This window comes from Pseudorasbora parva, chromosome 2 (genome assembly GCF_024679245.1).
Source record: "Pseudorasbora parva isolate DD20220531a chromosome 2, ASM2467924v1, whole genome shotgun sequence".
In the NCBI taxonomy this organism is placed as follows: domain Eukaryota; kingdom Metazoa; phylum Chordata; class Actinopteri; order Cypriniformes; family Gobionidae; genus Pseudorasbora; species Pseudorasbora parva.
The window spans coordinates 25954864-25977413 of record NC_090173.1 but is presented as its reverse complement, the minus strand read 5'-3'; the positions used below and the strand labels follow the sequence as shown (position 1 = coordinate 25977413).

At 37.1% G+C, this 22550-nt stretch overlaps 1 protein-coding gene across 22 annotated transcripts in view; it reads right to left on the bottom strand.

Moving 5' to 3' along the window:
- mapk8ip3 (mitogen-activated protein kinase 8 interacting protein 3) overlaps window positions 1-21911 on the bottom strand; it is a 38083-nt gene extending 16172 nt beyond the window's left edge. For 4 of the 22 annotated variants that reach the window (XM_067413531.1, XM_067413539.1, XM_067413522.1 and 1 more), the window contains exons 1-15: window positions 20945-21910; window positions 13192-13312; window positions 13029-13099; window positions 12692-12780; window positions 11886-11909; window positions 11437-11581; window positions 10286-10514; window positions 9879-9981; window positions 9620-9738; window positions 9051-9062; window positions 4812-4829; window positions 4254-4311; window positions 4026-4178; window positions 1111-1168; window positions 388-536 (exon numbers count right to left, since the gene is read on the bottom strand). In XM_067413531.1, the coding sequence (XP_067269632.1) occupies window positions 388-536; window positions 1111-1168; window positions 4026-4178; window positions 4254-4311; window positions 4812-4829; window positions 9051-9062; window positions 9620-9738; window positions 9879-9981; window positions 10286-10514; window positions 11437-11581; window positions 11886-11909; window positions 12692-12780; window positions 13029-13099; window positions 13192-13312; window positions 20945-21244 (1649 nt within the window). In that variant the 5' untranslated portion in view covers window positions 21245-21910. Of the gene's footprint in view, window positions 1-387; window positions 537-1110; window positions 1169-4025; window positions 4179-4253; window positions 4312-4811; window positions 4830-9050; window positions 9063-9619; window positions 9739-9878; window positions 9982-10285; window positions 10515-11436; window positions 11582-11885; window positions 11910-12691; window positions 12781-13028; window positions 13100-13191; window positions 13313-20944 lie in introns of all 22 variants that reach the window. The other 18 variants (XM_067413566.1, XM_067413592.1, XM_067413656.1 and 15 more) reach the window with 16 other exon arrangements.
- Between the last annotated feature and the right edge of the window lie 639 nt (window positions 21912-22550).

Here is a 22550-nt window from a genome sequence, read left to right as displayed (position 1 = left end):
TGTGCTGCTTAATATTTTTCTGGAAGCCATGATGCATCTTATATTTCAGGATTTGTTGATGAACAGAAAGTTCAAAATAACAGCATATAATTGATAATATTATAATTTTCATGCATCCTTGCTGAATAAAATCAAGGACACATTTTATTTTTTTAAATCAAACTTTTGAATGGTAGGCAATGTTATCATTTATGTATACTAGGGTGTTTTATTCCATTTCATGCGATACATTACAATGCATCAATACATTTTACCCCCCTACGACCTCTTTTTATGAGTATTGTATTGAAGTCATTTAGATGTGTAAATGAGATTGTGTTCACATGCTTGATTGCACAATAGCATCAGCTTGTAAGTATCTAATGTAGGTGGCTGCTTCTCCCTCACCTGATCATCTCGGTCCAGCGCACAGCTTCCTGAAGCTCCATCAGTCTCTCCTTGTACTGGTTGCGCTCCATCAGTACACGCGCCATCTCTACACGTGTGAACCGCCGTCTCTGCGTCATGGCTACATCGTCCTGCAGTGGAGATGAGTACTGCGCCACAGAGCCACACAGAACCGAGCAGCACCACAAAACACAGCAGCAGTGAAGCGGAGGTTAGTGCATTAGCACTTCAGCATTTTACAGCATCAAATATGTGGGTAATGAAGCATTGTAAGAAGGTTGAAGGTTCGCTGTGCATTGCATTTTAATTAAAAACTGTTAGAGCAAAACAGAGCAAGGCCTGTAGAAGTGATTGGTAATACAAACATTCAACCACACGTCTTTGCACTTTATATATATGTTTTTTAAATAATTTTAAAATCTCTCTTTAAAAAGTCATAAATGGTATTAATGTTATTAATGATGTAAGAAAAAAAAAAATAATTCCAAAGCTCAGTTCCAAAACCTAGTAAGCATGATTTTTTCCCCCACTGAGCTTTTTACAGTGCATTCTGGGATTGCCTTTTCCATGAAGGATACTTTATATGCCATGTTGCCTTTGAACTGAGCTAAAACAAGATGTTCTTGGAGGAAACGTAATTCAATTATTACTACTTTTCCACAGTTCACTAGTTTTTGGAGCAGAGCAAAGGTGTTTGAAATGAGACTGAAGGGTTTTACTTACATCCTCTCCACCCTCATCTTTAGAGTCCTGAGATGCTCCTAATGCTTCAGCTCTCAACCTTTAACCAAAGGGAGACATTCAGATTTTAACTAGAGTAGAGTGACAGAGACTTTTAGGTTCTTTAACGCCTGGTGTTAAGATGAGTTTTGGTCGATCGGATCACAAGTAGGATTACACCTGGTGTTTTAATCCATCTCTTTTGTCCACTTTCGACCGCTTCTCCAGGTTACCGGCATTTTGAATTTGCATATTAGTTAAATATTTTGTTTCACCCAAAACATTTAGATTCAACATTTAGATTCAACATTTAGATTTAGATTTAACATTTAGATTTAACATTTAGATTTAGATTTAACATTTAGATTTAACATTTAGATTTAGCATTTAGATTTAACATTCAACATTTAGGTGTAACATTTATTATTTAGATTTAACTATTTAAAATATCTCTACGTTGACAAATATTGTTGTAAATGTGCTAAAAAGTGACCAAAAAAATAAAAAAAATTTAGTGACTAAAAAATTTATACCAGTTTTTTAAACATTGTTTGAAGCTAAATGTGACAAAATGTTGCTGTTATTTTCAGCGTGAGCCGCTTTACAAATGGTGCCCTATAGGATTAAAGTCATGTTAAGCCGGGTGCACACTGTGCGATTTTGGCCACGATTTGGCCGTCTGGGACAAATTTAGCAAATCCTAAAAGATTCCTCTGATCCTAGGCTAAAATCTGACGTCTTTGGTCGTTAGTTTGACATGTTCACCGGCAGCCGATTAATGAGCGCTGCGATCAAATTTTACCTCAGACGAAATTCTGGCAGTGTCAGAAGATTTGGCACAGAATCCTGCAGTGTGACTTCTCCTACGACGACCGTCAAATATCTCCGTTTTTCAAGACAAACTATGACCAAAACGAGTGCTAGAGATTTCTTTGTAGCCAGCATTTCAGTCCCGCGTGTAATGCAGCTCACTGTCACTGAACGCGTCATTCATTGATGATATGAACTCCGGGTGAGTTTTCTTGCGCGCGTCCATTTTTAGCGCGCCTTCACTATCGTGCAGTCTGACATTAATGTCAACTGAGATCTTACAGTGTGACATGGCGATCATGTTCGTACAGTCTGACAAGGGACATTCGCAAAGGATTTTGAAAAATCGCACAGTGTGCAGGACCCATTATAGTTGTGGTTTAAAACAACGCCATACATGTCTTGTAATATTAAAAAATTAAAATTAAAAATCAACGGTATTTAAGGAAATAAAGAAAGACATATAGCGAAAAATCTTACAAGAACTATAAATTATTATAAAGTAGTGCATTTTATTTAGTTCATCGTATGGTTAATATGCCAAAAACAGCTTTGTTTTCTTGTTTTCGTCACACTCAAGTATAAAATACATTACATGAATCACATAAATAGTAAAAACTATTTTTAATTCAAAAAGCGAAATTTGACAAAAAAAAGTTAAATACTGTCACTGGATATTACTGGTGGTGATCACTTAAAGCCTGTCAAACACACCTTATTAATGGACTAAGTAGTCTTTCTGCGTTAATACTGTCACACACAAGGTTAACATAAATAAACACAGTCGGTTATGTCTAAAGTGAAAGTAAAATCTGCGTGTCTGTATAGGAGATTTGAGCAGGTTGTGAACACTTGTCCTTAAAGGGACAGTTCACCTCTAAAATTATGTTAATGAAACGACAAAAGACAAAGAGAAAATCACTTACTGCTCTTGAATTAAAAAAAAAACGTTAATACAGTAGCTTTTAATCAATGTATATTGTATATTGAAGACTATGTAGTTTTAATTTTAGCCAACATTTATTCATTCAATTTCATACTTAAATGCAACTGTACACCTCTGAGCTGCCACTGTAAATCTTTATATATATATACATATTATATATATATATATATATTAAACAATATATTATGCAATACACTAGGAATGTGTACAAGGGTTTTTTTTAAAGTAAAGTTTTTCACGTGTTTTAAGTAAAATAAAGAAAGAGTATTGCAATAAAACATTCTCTCCTTAACCTCTTTCTGTCGCTTTCGTCTAAGAATAGAATAGCAAAAAAACGAACTGAAAACCGTGGTTAAAACCATTGAATCTTGGAATAACTATTGTTGCATCCCTAGTATACAGCTAAACCAAGCGGCAACCTCCCGCAATCTCTCTTAAGGCCAATACAGAAGTAATGTAAACTGCAATTCCTAACAGGCTCCAGAAGGGAGCAGAATCTCATTGTTAAAATTCCAAACTTTACAGCAGAAAAAACGTGTTTACAGCCTGGTACAAATTGTGGTTTTGGTCTATACGGCTAATTTTGCCCTTCATGACAACTCTGAGGGGGGTGAATTTTTTTTATAAAGCATTCGTTTACATTATATAAACTCTTACTAATTAAGGGCGTGGTTACTTTGAGTGACAGGTGGATAGCCATTTATCCGCCATCTATAGTCATTGCGTCACCTAAGCTCCGCCCATATCCCGCCTCTTTGCCCATTTTCTGTTATTCGGGAGTGACACGCAATGATGCGCTAACAAGATGGCAATGGCCAGCTCGCCCCTACTTTACGCTTCAGAACGGCTTATCGGAATCCTATGGGTGACGTCACGGACACTACGTCCATATTTTTTTACAGTCTATGAGCTAAACACCTCTCTGTGTGGACAGGACCTAATACAGTTCACTTAAAGGAGTGAATGAAAACGAGAGAATAAATTTGGACAGCCGTTGTGTGTACATCAGTTGTGCACTGATTATTGCAGTGCAAAATGGCATGAGTGCACTAACGTTACTATGGTTTTGGACACCCCTATAAATTGGTGTTTCCTCAAATAAAGCCCTATTTGAGGGTATAGGGGGCGATTTCGGATCCAGCCACAGACAAAATTTCCAGACCTCTTTAGCTCCTCCTCCAGTTCTTTCACTCTCTGGTCCACTTTGGTCTTGGACTGTTTCACTGTTTCCAGCTCTTCCCGGAGAACTTCCTGCTCACTCGACAGCTCGTCCACTTTAGCAATCAGATCATTCTTCACAATATTCAGGGCATTCCTACACACGGCAAATGATTTTGTTAAAACGTGCAGCCGCATACATGTGCAAATACACACAGTCTCAATCTCTTACTTGGTCTCCAGTAATTGTTTGTTCTCTGTTAGTAGATTTTCCACCTCTTTCCCCATTCCTGTAGGATATACAGTGTTAGCAGGAATATAGACAATGAACTTGGGAAATCTCAGATAAATAGACTAAGGGACAGCTGATCCAAATATAAAAAATCATACACAAATTGTTTTAAATTACATCACAAACACAAAGAATTACAGTACATTTAATACTTCAGTAGCCATTAAAAAAGTGATTAAAATCAGCTAAAAAATTGTATTGTTGTTTTAACTAATGACCTTTCAAGGTATAATTTAGAGGACATCTACAGGGACATCACAGTCTAACTTGATATGTGGACTGTAGAGCATTCAAACTGACTTTATTAAAATAATATGATTCATATGAGCTGAAAAGCCATGCATTTGAAAGCACAGCACTGAGCAGCCGAAGTTAATAGGATTAGAAGAGCAAAAGCACAGGAAAACATCTCACAAAAAGCATCGCTACAAATCAGGAAAGTGTCACAATGTTTTACTAAAAACAACATGAGGGGAAAAAGGAGGCTATGAGCCTTACCAAAGAAATCATCCCGGACTGAAATAGAGAGCAGAGGACAAAAAAGATGGAAAGTGGCGAGGAAAGAGGAGGCAGCCAAAAGACAGGAGTAAAGGTATGAATTTAAAGACAGAGGATATTAAAAGAGGAAGATGATAGATGTGAAAAGAGAGGGAATTAAAAAAGATGAAGAGAGCAAGAGAGAAAGATGGACAAGCACATGTTAGATATTTATCATCACACACATACAAATATGCACACACACACACACACACACACACACACGTTTGTTTTTTGTGACATATGGGGATATTCCATAGGTGTAATAGTTTTTATACTGTACAAACCTTATTTTCTATCCCCTACACTGCCCCTGCCCCTGAAACCTACACATCACAGGAAACATTCTGCATTTTTACTTTCTCAAAAAAAACTTCCTGTATGATTTATAAGCATTTTGAAAAGTGAGGGCATGATCAATGTCCTCATAGTTCACCCTCTCCTTGTAATACCTGTGTCATACCCATGTCATTATACACATGTGTCCTCATACGTCACAAAAACATGACCACACACACGCACACACGCACACACACACACACACACACACACACACACACACACACACACACACACACACACACACACACACACACACACACACACACACAGATAACTCCATTATTAATAAAAAAAACAAATCTTCAATCTTCAGCTGTCACTATTACACTAATTTAAAAAAAGTATTTAAAAAAAAAAAATCTCTATATATATATATATATATATATGAGACCTTTATATTTAATTAATATTTTTTGTTTTTTAAAGACTCTATGCTCACCAAGGCTGCATTTATTTGATAAAAAATACATTAATATTGTTGCTTTTTAAAAATTATGTTTTTCTATTTGAGTATATTTTAAATATTTTTTTTTTTCTATGATTGTACAGCTGAATTTTCAGCATCATTATTCCAGTCTTCAGTGTCATATAATCCTTAAGAAATCATTCTAATATGATGATTTGCTGCTCAGGAAACATTAATTATTATTATCAATGTTGCCCCAGGATTCTGTGATGAATTAAATGTTCAAAAAAACAAAATGTATTTGAAATAGAAAGCTTTTAATAATGTCAAATGCTTTGCTATAATGTTTAATGTAAAAAAAATAGTGACCCCAACCTTTTGAACAGTATTGAATTAAGTGTTATCTTTTTATTTTTATGGGTAACACTTTATTTTACAGTGTCCTTGTTACTCATGTTGCATAGTGTTTCTATAACAGCAATAACTATACAATATGCACATTTATAGACAACTAACCCTAAACCAAACCTTATATCCTAACCTTAAAATTATTATTATTATTATTAGTTCATAATAATATTATTACATAATATTAATTAATTATTATTACTCAGTTTTTAAATGTATAATTACACTGTAACAATGACACCTTAAAATAAAGTGTAACCTTTTTATTAGGGGCCAAGCACCGAAGGTGCGGAGGCACCTATTGAAACCGTTAGCGTTCTTATTATTATTATTATTCTTCTTCCGCTCACAAGTCTATGGCAGCCCATAGAACCGCTTGCGGGAACATGATGAAATCTGGCACACATATAAAGGACAGGCACAACTGTCAATATAGCAAATTTTGAGTCTCTAACTCAATCCCTCTAGCGCCACCAACAGTCCAAAGTTGCACTCATGTTTATGCTAATAACTCCTGAACTAAAAGGGCTAGAAACAAAATCCAAATTTTTTCTGACTCCTTGGCTCAAGCCGATTCGATTGCACCCTATGACGTCGTTTTGCGTCATAAAAATTACCCGCCATTTTTAATTTTCCAAAAAAACTACTTTTTCGAACTCGTCCTAGACGGTTCATCTGATTTGCACGAACATTGAACCAGATCATCTTCAGACCATGGTGACAAAAAGTTATGGAATTCAAGTTGATTCTTCAAATCGTTTACGATAAATGTGCGAACAAATTTTACGTAGAGGTTGCAAAAACAACTAAAGGCCATATCTCTGCAACGCTTTATCGTATTCAAACCAAACTTGGCACATGTCATCACAAGCATGACCTGAGGCAACATGCAGTGTTTCGGCGCAGTGCACCCTACTGGTCCGGAGATTCAAAAAAGGGCTATTTTGGCTTATAACTTCTAAACCATTTATCCAAAAATCATAAAATGTATCTCCTTAGATACGGGGAGTCATGTCGAGTCAACTGATATCCAAGTTTACTAGGTCTGCCTTTTTGGCTGTCGGCCATTTTGAATTATGTGCTAAAATGCTGTATTTTTTGAACGCATGAACGGATTGTTACGAAACTTGGTATGGGTCATCAACACCATGCCCTGAAGTAGCCTGAGAAGTTTCGAAACAGCGCCACCTAGTGGAGAATTTTTTTCCCCAAAAGCTTATATCTTTGGGTGTGGTTGACATATTTGGATGGGAGTAACTTTTTTTGTCTCCTGAATCCTTGCCGAGTCCAACGATACCAGACTTGCCAGGTTTCGGCGTATGGTTTGCGCAGCATTGTAATTTAGTGCTTAAAAAACATTAGGTGATATCTTCAAAACCGCTAGTCCGATCGAGAAGAAACCAGCCTCAGAAGTTCGGAAACATAGGTCGATAGCTAAACGCTAATGCCCAAATGTCAAAATATTCATAGTAAGGGGTAGTAAAATCCAATCAAAGTCAGGTGTCAGTCATTTTTTTCGTGTTTTTTCATGTAAATGTTTATAACTCCAAAACAAAATGAGATGTTTTCACCAAACTCGACATGTATATGTATGGGCTCATACTGAGGAAAAATTAAAAAAATGGTGGGATTGTGCCTCTTGGTGGTGCTATAATAGAACAAAACATGAAATACCCATTGACTTCAATGCAGTATTTGGGTATAAAATGCTAATGTTACACTTAACGAATGCATTAGCGTATCATTACAAAACTCAGTATGTGTCTTCTGCTCCATGCCCTGAAGGTACTCAAAAAGTTTTCGGGCAGCGCCACCTTGTGGTCAAAAGTTGTAATAAGGTGTACAAAATGCTAATAACTTTTGATTAAATTAGCCTATTGTAATGAGACTGGTGACATTCATTGGCTCCTGCCGAGAACATGGATACCAATTTTGTCCATATTTGGCAAACCTCTCTGCCCTCTATCTTGTTATTGGTTAAAAACATACTTTTTCAAACTCGTCCTAGACCGTTTGTCCAATTTTCACCAAAATTGAATCGTATCGTCTTCAGACCATGTGAACAAATAATTATGGATTTCGTGTTGATAAACAAAAGAGTTGTCATATACCACTGCAACAGAGTTGAGCTATGATGCAAAAATGACTCTTGAGGTTGTATCTCTGCAATGCTTTGACATATTGACACCAAACTTTGCATGTGTCATTCCCACCTCAGTTTGACTACGCCACATCAGTTTCATAACAGTGCCACCTATTGGTCGAAAATGATAAACCATTAAATCATTATTATTGACTTTATTTAGAATTGTACTGCTTTTTTGCCTAAAATCAACTTAAGTCTTTAATGGCTCATTGTTGCAGTTGGTCTTACACTCCCAGCTAGCTATGCTGGCATGTCTTAGGGTCTTCTTTTCGCTTGGCCCCGACAATTGCTGCTTGCAGCTATATTTTTATGTGTTTCTGTATAGTATAGTTTAAGGTGATCTTACAGTTTTTCTTACAATCACTAGGACACATGTCTCAATACTTAGGTAATTTTTTCAAAACTATCCACACATTGATCACAAGGTCAGTCTATGTGGACTAAACTGTGGATCATTTATGATTGCTTTGGCACACAATGCATTCAGTGACTACTACTTTCAAATTACATTAATTCTTTTCAAACTTAGACACAAACACCACCAAAACATACTATACTATACAATGTACAATGCACATGTACACATACTCTTTTTCAAAACTTTAGTTTAAAACCTAGCATAGCACAAAAATGAATAAGAAATTTGCTACATCTCTACAGTAAAGCCATATTGAAATATATTCTGAATAAAAAAATTATCAAATACTATCATAGCAATTAGATGTAACCCAAGAAGTGACCCAAGTATTGAAAGATCTTAGCAATTGTAAAAATTGTAATGCAATATGACTAATTGTGTTTTATAATGTGTATTTGGATTGTTAAATCAATAAAGGTCATGAAGAGCAAAAAAGAATGAGAAATAAAAATATCAACCAATCAGTGATCAGATACACACCTGAGAATTCCCCTAGGGGCGTGGCCGAGAGAAGCACACACGGGAAGGAAGCACAGAGAGGGGTCAAGGGTCAGTGAGTGAGACGGCCAATCAAAAGAAAGATCCACCTTCACACTGAGATAAACAAATCAACAACTCTATCTTGATAATGAAACAAAACAAATCACAAAACCGCCAACGTGAATAACAGAAAAAACTTAAATTAAACAATTCTGGGTTACTTCATCACACCAAAATGTGCTTAGGGGTAGGAGATACAGCCATGAAGCAAGCATGACATCCCGAGAGACCTTGCTTTGAGGATATATCCAGCAGTGTGGGCTTCCTGACAAAAGGCATGCAGTTTAAAGTGCAAGGAAGAAAAGCCCTTAGCCACCATATGCTTAGCAATGGTACTTGAAATATATATACTGTATATATATATATATATATATATATATATATATATATATATATAAGTGCAGGTTACATATAAAACAAGCTAACCTGCATTTATGAGAATGTGCAAGCCAACCAACTGCTGAGGTAAAATGTTCAAGAAAGGTCATAATCTGAACTATGTAGCTTACCGAGAAGTTCTGCTCCTGCGTCCACATCACCGATGATGTCAGACTTGGCGTCTTTGATCTCGTGGTACAGTGAGTCTGTGTTGATGCCGAATGCCTCATTCACAATGCCCTGAGAAGGACTTCAAAGGAACAAGAGTTTGTGTCATAATTTCAATTAATGATGTGTACCCGTATTTTGATGGTCCTTTTGTACTTAAACTAGAGTATTTTGTACTGTTTATTCCCGATTTAATAGTGTGAATTATGTGTATCCGTCTACCTGTTTCCTCCTCCAAATATTCGGGGGTCCAAGTGCATTTCTAGCTCTGGGGTTGAGTCTATAATTTCCGGAAACTCTGACCATTCATCACTACTACCCATACCTAAACATACATGATTGAAAAGAAAAGCACACAATCATTTTCCTGTATGGGTAAACTTGAATTTTGCATTGTTTGTAAATCTGTAGATGTAGTAAACGCAGAATTGTTTTTTTCAAATATTTCTAATCAGTATTCTATTCAGATGAATTAAATTGATCAAAATGACAGTAAAGTCAATCACTTTTTATTCATCAAAGAATTCTGAAAAAAATGTATCAGTTTTTAGATATCCACAACTGAATATATGAATGCTTATTTTAATTATTCAGAGATTTTTTACAATTCTTCTCCCTCTCTCTCTCACCAATGCTGACGTTCCTGGTTTCCTGAGAGACCTGCACCTCCATGTTTCTACTAAGACGCTTTGCATTCTTGCGGCCCCGCCCCCGGGGCATATTGAACTCTTCTACCGATACCAGCCCATCATTCAGAGGGGTAACTGTTGCCGAGGGTACAGACGAGGTGGGAGTGTTTGATTTGCTGCCCGTGCTGCTGGGCGTGGCTGCGACGGAGTCTGAATCTGAGCCATCCTCCTTAAACGAAAAGGAACAACATATCACACACACATTTTGATAATAATCATATACTGCTAAACTTTTAAACTTAATCTTGTACATTTGTATATCTGATATTTCTTTGACTTGTACAAATATTTAGACTTACTAGCAAGTCAAAAATACACTGTCATACAAATTCAAACATGAAAATGTAAAACATTTATAAATGATAAAATGTCTGCATTATCACTACATCCTTGGACAAAAAAATATATATAAATTCTAGAAGCTTAAATGGCAACTTGAAAGGTCCACAAATTTAAAAAAAAAGATTTGTCAAATAAAGCGCTGACACACAAATTGCTTTATATTCATGTGACTTGACTTATTTGGAAAACAGGAAGTAAAGAATGACATATTTCTCTTCCTTCAAAGAACACATTTTTAGTTATGTGTGCACAGTAGATAGATGCTTAATGTAGGTGAGATCAGTTTATTAGATTAGCTTGTTTAAAAAACACATCTATTTATTTTAGATGGCTAAAATAAAACAAAAATGTCACAGAGCAAGGCAGAGGATGGACAGCTAGACCAAAACCATGGGTCCTTGGAAGATTGCTGGTGTCCACCAAACAACCACCCTTGAACACGATCTCGACACAAGCAGGCTTAAGGCCGTTACATACTCCGCAAGAACAGATAAAAAAAGTTCTCACAGCCCTGGTTTGGGAGTTCTCGTAGCTTGTTCTCAGCACATCGTCTGAGCAGAATTTTTTTTCTTGTGGATGTCCCAGAACTATTGTGTGATTGGTCAGGGTTTTCCACCTCGAGAAAACAAACAAATTTCTTTGTTCTTGCAGAGTTTGTACTAAGCTTTAAGGGGACGTGTCTGACAGAATGATGATTATCATGACTCCTCCCCTTCGGGCGCTTCGGGGTGGAGTCATATCTGTCACACCTGGTAGCCAGGGGCGTAGACAGGTCTGCTGAGATCGCTGGAATGCCAGACATCTGACGAAACCATTCTAGCCCCCCCAGAACCCCCACGTACCATGCCATCTCCGCCAGGAAACAAACTCAGTGATGGGGGACGCTCCGTTTTACTGCAGAAAAAGAAAGAGAGATGTAAGTAGATGTAAGGTAAAATATCACCCAACATTTGCACATGAAAATGAGCACAAAAAAAAATCAATGGACAGGGTGAAAACATATGAAGACACAAAACCACATAGGAGAAAGTGGTACAGGTATCTCAGTCTCTGACACTAAGACTGCTAAACTGGGCAGGGTGTTTAGGTAAAAGGGCAGGAGGTTCATTTTTTCATTATAAAGGAGTAAAATAGGATGTAAAAGGTCAGCAGAGAGACAGGGGTTTGGGAAACTGTCAGAGATTGTGGGCACTTTTACCTTTTCCTCCAGTTGTGTCGTTGACTGCAGAGACACACACAGTGGCACACGCACAGAAACGAAAGAAAAAGAGACAAAAATAATGTGAACACACACACACTCACAAACACAGTGACACTATACTAACACAGGACGTAAAGTCACGTTATGTCAAAAAAAATGGAATTGATTCCATGATGTTGAAAACCACCTTGATTATCTCAAAGAGGAACTATCATTGGATAATTTATTATTTCATAATATATGATGTTTTATTTTATTATAAATATAACATTATTAAATATAATATTATATATTTAACAAAAATATATTTACATGCTGTGGGTAAATGAGTAATAAGTGCAGATTACTCAGAGATGTCAAGGTTAAACTACTAAAGCTATTTAAAAGCTCTATATTTGATAAATTAACAATTTTATAATTATATATAGATCACTAGATATATAACTTGTGATAGATCTGACTAAGCAAGACATGACAAACTGTTATTGAGCATCATCACCCAGTGTCTAGCAACACTGTCTCCAAGATAATTGTTCCAAAAATGGGACATTTTGTATTCTGATACATACAACCAAACTGCAATACAGAGTCATAGCTGATGTTCCAAAATAAGAGAATATTGGTTTGCAGTTTGAAATTAAAAAATATTGCATTAATTACATATTTAATCACACACAAAACATGCTACTTAAAGCACAAAAGAAACATGCAAAAACAAATAATTTCCAATTGCACATTCTAAACTGTTCATTTAAACAAGGGATTGGAATGGCTACACCACACTAATTATTCATGTTACTCACGCCCGTCCACAGCCTGTGGATTCGGTCTGGTTGCTCCCTGACTGTTGCATCTTTGAGCGTTCAATGTGTTCCACATATGTCTGTATCATCTGGAGAAAATAAAATCAGTGTCAGTGTATATGCTGACATTTTCAAGAAATGGAACTTTGTATTTGTAACTTTTTTTGTGTAACCCCACACCTTTAGACCAATGAATTTCGATGAAGTTTCCATTCATTTTCCATACCAAAAATAATTTTCATTTTATCAAGATCATAATCACCAAGAGCAATTTTAGTAGATAAAAAAATAGAAGAAAGACGAAAATAAAAACTGCATGACGGGGGGTTCTTCTGACCTCTGTATGACGCTGATGAAGGGCGTTATACTCTTTCTTCATGTCAGATTCTCGTTCTTCCAGACGAGAGACTACAAGAGAGGGACATCCAATAGAGATACTCAAATCTCTGTTTGTGTCAATGTGTGTGCATAGGAATGAATGTTAAATGTAGTGCACTCACTCTGGTCAGCATAGTTCTTGGTCTTCAGCTCCAGTTGTTTTGTTTGTAGCTCTAAAGTCTCTACCATGGACTGCAACTCCTTCTTGTCTGCCTCCAAGGCATCTTCAAATTCAATAAACTTCTGTTACACAAACACACAATCACACAAGGTCAGATCCTTTAGCTTGCAACTTGAATCAGTTAAAAGTCTGGTATGGATAGATGGATGGAAAGATAGTATGGGTGTAACGGTATAGGTATTCATCTGAACCGTTTTGGTGGTAGGCTACGTGACTTACAATTACGAATGCAGTGAACAGTACGAATGCAATCTTTAACAGTTACTTTGTTTTACGCGCGAAATAATCCGAGTTCCCACATGAACATATTAACTATTCTGTCCATTTTATCACGAAATTCAAACGATAAATGCCATTTTTACCCTCTTTAATGTGGCGCGAGAATCACTGTACAGGCCCATCTGTTCAAGGCAAGCGGCAGCGTAGCGCACAAGTGAACGCGACCATCTATTACTACTAGTCAAAAGAATAAATAAAACTGAATCAACATCAGCGTAAAGGTATGTCAAGGATATAATACAACACACTGAAACGTATCATGTGTCGTGTAATCGCTCAATTCGTGTTTGAACGGCGGAAAAACGTCAATATACAATGTCACATAGCATTACATTTCTTTCCTCGGGCAAGTCATTGAGTGTCCACAACAGATTAGTCCACCAGAGAAATTAATTATTTTTCTAAATATATGCACTATATTAGTCTATTCATGTTCTTACTTAACCTGTTACTGATGTATTTATTATTTAAGTTTAAATAAATGTCATGAAAATGACAGCCTGACAGCCACTATTAGCCTATGATTATATTTCAACAACGAATTGGAGTAAAAACACAACTTTATAATTAGATTTAGAAGTAAATGCAAAAACTGCCTTATATAAAGTTTGCATACAATGTGTTATTTGAGTGTTGATTATTATATCTAAAAAATAAATAGCTACTATTTAGGCTAATTTGGGCTTTGTTGTTAAATTATAATGTGCAAGTAAGTACTCCTCATATAGTTTACACTTTACAGCATTAGCAGATTTTTTTAATTATCTTTAAGAAACTTCTTTGTTAGGATTGAATTCATTTAAGGACAGACACAATTTGTTCAATTTAAAAAAGCTTATATTTAGTTCTCTTCCCTGCTCTACTGAACCCGTACTGAACCATGGATGGATGGATGGATGGATGGATGGATGGATGGATGGATGGATGGATGGATGGATGGATGGATGGATGGATGGATGGATGGATGGATGGATGGATGGATGGATGGATGGATGGATGGATAGATAGATAGATAGATAGATAGATAGATAGATAGATAGATAGATAGATAGATAGATAGATGCATTTGGAGAAGGGATTGTATAAGGGAATACAATACAGTCGCATTTACACACAAACAGTTACCAGGTACATAACACACACATGCATACACACTCCAAGTGCAGTGTGTGGTGACTTTGAGCTGCAAGGATTTAAGTGGAACACAATAGGCTCTTTCTGCAGTGCGGCCCAGCCACAAACAGCCTCCTGGAATTCAGTAATCCCAGCACTGCAAAGGGAGGGAAAAACCAACACATCTAACACTATTAACTTCAAATCCCCCCTTCAATGAAAACACGACATAAGGCTGATAATGTCATTCTAATTTTTGACTGACAAATAATTTCCACAGTACTAGGCTATATACCCCATTTCAGCAGCATGTCTACATCTGGGAATATATTATAGACATTAGGATGTTAAGATTTTTATAATGTAATAATCCCATAATGTTAATTTGAGTTCTTGCTATACCTTGAAGATCCCTCATTCAATACTGCAGTTTAATCATGAACCATTAGAGCCATTAAAGATTAAGTGTTTTTTTTTTTCAGAATCACTAGTTTCACTGAGCAGAATGCTCAAAAATAGTGTTTCCAAACAGGTCTCACCATCTGCCATCAGCTAAAAAAGACAGCATTTGTTGAGCTGATATTGCCATGTCAGGCTGGTCCGGATGCCCAAACAAGCTGTATAACATGCAAAGTCAAAGTTTTTGCACTTCTTGAGGGAAATATCTTCCAGACGTTCTTGCAGTTGTCTCTGCATATTTGCAAAGTGAATTATAGACATGTACACGCGTTCATATAATTTAAATATAAAACACACAAAACTGTATATGGTACAAAGTCAAACTGTATGTTGATAGTGCATTAAGAAATTATTCAAAGCGCTTCACTTTTTCCACATTTTGTTATTGTTACGGTCTGATTCCATAAAAAAAAATTCCTAAATTATACAAACAATACCCCATAATGACGACGTAAAATAAGTTTTTTTGAAATCTAATCTAATTTATTACAGAACTAATACTAACAAATAACACATGAACATGTATTCACAGCCTTTGCTCAATACTTTGTTAAAGCACCTTTGGCACCAATTACAGCCTTTGAAGTCTTTTTGAGTATGATGCTAGAAGCTTGGCACACCTATTTTTGGGCAGTTTCTCACATTCTTCTTTTCAGGACCTCTCAAGCTCCATCAGGTTGGATGGGGAGCATCGTTGTTCGTTGTCCTGTTGGAAGATGAACCTTCACCCCAGTCTGAGGTCCAGAGTGCTCTAGAGCAGGTTTTCATCAAGGATGTCTCTGTACATCGCTGCATTCATCTTTCTGTCGATCCTGCCTAGTCTCTCAGTTCCTGCCACTGACAAAACATTCCTACCATGCTTCATTGTAGAGATGGTATACTGGCCAGGTGATGAGTGGTGTCTAGATTCATCCACACATGGCGCTTGCCATTCAGGCCAAAGAGATCAATCTGTTTTATCAGATCAGAGAATTATGTTTCTCATGGTCTGAGAGTCCTTCAGGTGCCTTTTGACAAACTCCAGGCAGCCTTTAACTGAGGAGTGATTTCCGTCCAGCCACTCTACTATACAGGCCTGGTTGGTGGAGTGAAGGTTGTTCTTCTGGAAGGTTCTCCTCTCTCCACAGAGAACTGTGGAGCGCTGTCAGAGTGACCATCGGGTTCTTGGTCACCTCCCTGACTAAGGCCGTTCTCCCCCAATTGCTCAGTTTGGCCAAGCGGCCAGCTCTAGGAAGAGGCCTGATGGTTCCAAACGTCTTCCATTTACTAATAATGGAGGCCACTGTGCTCACTAGGACATTAATGCCTGAGACATTTTTCTGCACCCTTTCCCAGATCATTGCCTCGATGCAATCCTGTCTCAGAGGTCTACAGACAATTCCTTGGACTTCATGGATTTGTTTGTGCTCTGACATGCACTGTTAACTGTGGGACCTTATATAAACTGGTGTGTGCCTTTCCAAATCATGTCCAATCAACTGAATTTATCACAGGTAGACTCCAATCAAGTTGTAGAAACATCTCAAGGATAATCAGTGGAAACAGGATGCACCTGAGCACAATTTAGTGACAAGAAAAAATATTTGTTCACATTGTAATTATGGGGTATCATTTGTAGAATTGAGGAAAAAAATAATTAATTGAATCCATTTTTGAATAAGCCTGTAACATGACAAAATGTGGAAAAAGTGAAGCACTGTGAATAGTTTCCAGATGCACTATGCATTAAATTCCGGGAGGGGACGTCAGACAGTGTGGCATGAGGATGTAATGACGTGTGCCATTAATCAATCTATGTTCTATAACATGTGAAAAAGGAACATGAACAGAATATTCTAAAAGCAACAATATTCAGATTAAGATCAATAATTAGATTAGACTGGTGTCCATGTAAACATAGTTATTGCGGGGGTGGGGGTGGGGGTGACATGGGGTCAAGACTTGCAAAATAAATAGAGTAGAGCCAACAGTCAAGTGCATCTGTTATGTCACCATCCAGGGGCGTGGGACTGGGGGGATAAAGGGTACTGAGTAACCAGGGCCCGAGGCAGGGAAGTCCGTTTTCTATACGTACACATACATGGTACGGGGGCCCAGCAAGATGGTTTGTACCCAGGGCCCAAAATTTGGTGCTACGCCACTGTCACCATCCATTAGAAAGATTTGAATACAAGGCAAACAAACAAAAAAACCTTTGAATTAAAATTTGAGCCTGTAAGTATGTCTATGAAAATGTTTAATTCGTTGAAATCAGCTTAGTCTGTTTAAATGAAAATAAAAATGTGAAACTTGTGGAGATGCGTGTATAATCGAGTATGACTATAAGCCAGCCACAACACTAGATCTGACTAAGCAAGACGTGACAAACTGTCATTGAGCATCACGTCTCCAAGACAACTGTTCCAAAAATGTACCATTTTGTATCAAAATCTAAACTATCATGATACATACAAATTGCAATACAGTCATGGATGAAAAACAAAGATAATATTATTTTGCAGTTTGAAATTAAAAAATATTTAATTAAACTGGTTACACGCAGCCAAATGCAGCTATGTCACCGTGCATTAGAAAGATGTGAATATGAAACAAAACAAAAAAAAAAAAACTTTTAAGAAAAAAACCTACTTAAACCTCATGCATGTCAAAAATAATCTGTATTCAATAAGCTTATTAATGCTTAACTAGTGATAAAGTATGTTTACAAGCTGTTTAATTCATATATTTAATCAAAATAATTGTTCTAACTAATTATTAAACCACACTGTATTAAAACTAAATCCATAAAATGATCCTATGATGTGAACCCCTAAAGGTCCTATGAAGCGCCTGACAGAACCCTTTTCTTCTAAGAGTGAGAATGTGTGCAAATACAGGCTTAATGTTCTAAATGTGGCCATTATATTCTACTGCCATAATCCCACAGGATGCGAAATTGGAGAATGCTGTTTACTCTCTCTCTCTCTCTCTCTCTCTCTCTCTCTCTCTCTCTCTCTCTCTCTCTCTCTCTCTCTCTCTCCATCCCTCACTATCTCTCTTACTCTGTGCTTTCTGACTCTCATAACATGAGAATCGGGTTACAGCGTCAGCCAGCCTCCTTCTATGAGAAAATTGATTACCCATAATCACCCCCCTCCCCCTGCCCATCATCCTCCCAGTTTTGTCCTCTATACCCCGAGCAAATACATATTTCTGTTGCTGCATTAAAACATGAAACAGAAAAAAGCTATCCCTAACACCAAACTATTTGCATTCAATGAATCATACTATTATTTCCCAAAGCCTATTTCTTTCTGCAGTTTAAACAAGTCAGCTACTCACAAAATTCCCTTTTGGCATCTATTATTTTTGGACAGGAACGAAAAAAATTGTGAAACGATTATTATAGTATAGTTTATTATATAGTTTGTAGTATCAACATATTTTATGAGAGCATGTATAAATACTGTTTAGAAAACATAAGAAAAAACATTTAAAATGCTGCTTCTTTGGAATAAAAAATGAAAAATATAAACAATTATATCGAAGGCAAAACATTTATGGATCGACATAGTGAAATTGAAGTAATGGGTGAGAAGCATCACTGCAGTTACTGCACTCCATCACCATGTATTCTTTCTCTGAATCATCTATGACACTGAAAAACAGCCCCTATTATTTCTTTTGATTTTTTTTTTGTGTATTTTCTTTATATCTTCTGGTACAACAATTTCTGCTCTTAAAGTTACATTTCTCAGTTTTGACAGCTCTATCGTCGCTCTCTATTGTATTCTCACAATCTTTACAATTACAACAATGACTTGCCCTTAAATAGGGAACATACTCACGTTTCTTTACAGACTATTTACACTGTTAAAATTCTGATAAAGCTTAAAGGCTTAAAGGTTCACCCAAAAATGTATGTCATTAATGACTCACCCTAATGTCGTTCCACACCCGTAAGACCTCCGTTCATCTTCGGAACACAGTTTAAGATATTTTATATTTAGTCCGAGAGCGTATCTAAGTGTAGGCACACTATACTGTCCATGTCCAAAAGGTAATAAAAACATCATTAAAGTAGTCCATATGTGACATCAGTTAGTTAGTTAGAATTTCTTGAAGCATCAAAAATACATTTTGGTCCAAAAATAGCAAAAACTATGACTTTATTCAGCATTGTCTTCTCTTCCGTGTTTGTGTTCAAACCTCAAATAAAGATTCAAACGGTTATGAATCAGCAGATTGATTCATGATTCGGATCGCATGTCAAACTGCTGAAATCACGTGACATTGGCGATCCGAATCATGAATCAATCCGCTGATTCATAACCGTTTGAATCTTTATTTGAGGCTTGAAAACAAACCCAGAAGAGAAGACAATGCTGAATAAAGTCAGCATTAAGTATAATGTATTTTCGATGCTTCAAGAGATTCTAATTAACTATACTACTTTAATGATGTTTTTATTACCTTTTGAACATGGACAGTATAGTGTGCCTACACTTAGATACGCTGTCGGAATAAATATAAAATATCTTAAACTGTGTTCTGAAGATGAACGGAGGTCTTACTCGTGTGGAACAACAATAGGTCATTTATTACATGAATTTCATTTTTGGGTGAACTAACCCTTTAACACAACAAGAATGTAAATAATGCTCTAGTGGTACAGTCAATATGATAGTTGCATTTGAAATATGTTTTGGCAATGTTAGCATGTAGTGATGATGCTCATGAAGGGTCTATAGGGCATTTGTTCCCTCTAGCTGTCTGGTCGCCTGTGCTGATGCACACACACAAAAAAAGGTATGAGTGTTTGTCTGCATATGATTTATGTACAAACGTGTGTATGAGACAATCTTTTGGTATATTTAGTGATTTATTTTCAGCAAGAATAGGCAGAGCAACACATACGATTCATTATGAGATAAAACAGGGACTTCTAAAACTAATGTACATGACAGGACTGTATACAGTTTCTCAAGGACCAGGTCTACTCAGATGTTATGGCATAATTACATCTCAAAGAGCAGCAATAATTGTTTACGACATCAGTTACTATGTGTAAATAAAGCAAGAAGTTAGTTCTTCATATGAATGCGCATAAATAGAGGCTTTAACCCTGTAAAACCAAAAAAAGGGAAAACTTGTAGAAAACAATGCCTTCTGATTGATAGTTCATACTTTTTTCTTTTTTTTTGTAAAATGGCTTTTAAATATAATTCTAAAAACGTCCACCTTGAGGTTGTGGTACATGTGCCTTTTTGCTATGTTTTGATTTTTATTTTATTTGTGTGTGTGTGTGTGTGTGTGTGTGTGTGTGTGTGTGTGTGTGTGTGTGTGTGTGTGTGTGTGTGTGTGTGTGTGTGTGTGTGTGTGTGTGTGTGTGTGTGTGTGTGTGTGTGTGTGTGCGTGTTAAAATGTTAAATAAAACTGTCCAATTTGATGCATATTGCTTTTGATGACTGTTTATTTACATCTCTTGATCATCATTGTATTGCTTTACAATGTGCTTTATGCTTCATGTTGTGCCCCAAACTATTCAAACAACAGAGCTTTGATAATAAAACTAAGCATTTAAATGTCATCTTAAGATATATTTTTGGGAGATAAAGAGTGATAACTGATATTAGTCTATATGCATTTTATGTAGGCTAGTAGTCTACTATAGCTACTCAACTTTTTTTCTCAAGTTTGGGCCTCATAATAAACTGTTCCATAGGCTTTACAGGGTTAAATGCACCATTACAATGTTTACACTGTTCTTGTAAATGTATACACTACAGACCCAATAACGACCAAATAATAAAACTCTCCTGGTTAAATAGGACATTGTATGAAGAGATGATGAGACAATTTACCTCCTCTGCCTGTTTGCGCAGCGATTTCTCCCGTTCATACTGGGTGATGAGTTGCTCGTTGTCCTCCTTAAGAAGTTCCAGCTCTACCTCATGCTCCTGGTTCTCCGTCAGAACCGAGTCGAGGTTCTCCAAAACATTCACCACCAGCGGCATCAGCTCCTTTACCACCTCCTCGTCGTAGCTCTTGATGAGGCGCTCGAACTCCCGGTAAATGCTGCTGGCCAGGCCCGACACCCGCTCTGACATGACAGACACGGCCCCATAATCGTCCTGGTACACCACCTCGTCCAGCTCCATCATCTTGGCGACGTTTGATCGAAGCTCGTTATTAGAGAAGGAATAAATAAATAACCAGCGACACGAATAGAAATTGCGAAATGTTTTCTATGAATTCATGACAATGTCATCAGGTGCACATGATGCCACTGCGCTCCACGGCCCGATTTCACCAGCAACAGCCGGATTTCGGGATGCACGAACGTTTAATATTCAATATTTGTCGATCAGACGGAGCGCTCGCGAGGGGACGAGCCCTCTTCCCCGCCCGTGCTCCTGCGCCAGTCGGCAGGGCGATCACACGCGCCTCGCTACCGCTCGATTATTCTCCGGTTGCGTCTGTCTCATCGCTGCACTGGAGCAAAATCCATCGCATCACATCACGCCCAAAGAAGAGCGTCTGTCTGACGACGCACCTGCCTCTCAAAAGCCGCAGCTCGCGAGCCCAGCCATTACTGAAAAATCAATGGAGGGGAGAAAAACGGCAAATAAATAAATAAATACGTAAATAAATGGCTACCGTGCGATGCGCCTATAGGATCTCGCTGTCATTGAAAATCGGTTGGTGCTTTCTATCGTTATGTCAGACTGATCATTTTTGGCATTAGAAATCAATCCGGTGGTTGACAGGGCGGCGGGGGTTCGTGATGCTGTTTCCGTCGGTGACTCTCGCACTCGCAGGCTGATGATGGAGGGGCCAGCTGACGTCACAGGAATAGTGATGTCTCATTGCTGCTGTCCTCCTACAACGTGGATTGATAGGAACACCATTAACGACATTATTTATATCCAGTTATGACATTTTTATTTAATATATCATATCCCGTACATAAGGAGCATATTACATGTAAACATTAACGCGTTAATTAATACATATTTGAATGTGCTGTCTGTTAATCTTTCTTTGGCTTAATTTATTTGTCTTTTCTTTTTTTGTAACGAGCTGTCAACACTAACAAATAAATGTCTAGGGAATCACGGTCAGGGTATATTTTGGCAAACCGTTTGCCAATCACGTCTAGCAATAGGCAAAGCAAACAGTTGTTCACGCCGTATACGAACACGTGATGGATAACTCGGCAAGCAAATCATTCGTTTACTTTTTCCCAGCGCGATTATTGATGAAGGAATTAAGTATAAGAGAATGAAGCAGCAAGAGGCGGGGTCAACAGTTAATCATTTCAAAGTTAAAGTTCGTAACTCAGCATTATATCATTATGCCACCTGAGCACGTGCAGCTGTAGCAAAGTATTATTGAAAGTATTAATTAAAATAAATAAATAAAATAGAAGAATATTCTGTTTACTCCATTTATGACCATTTTTAAATG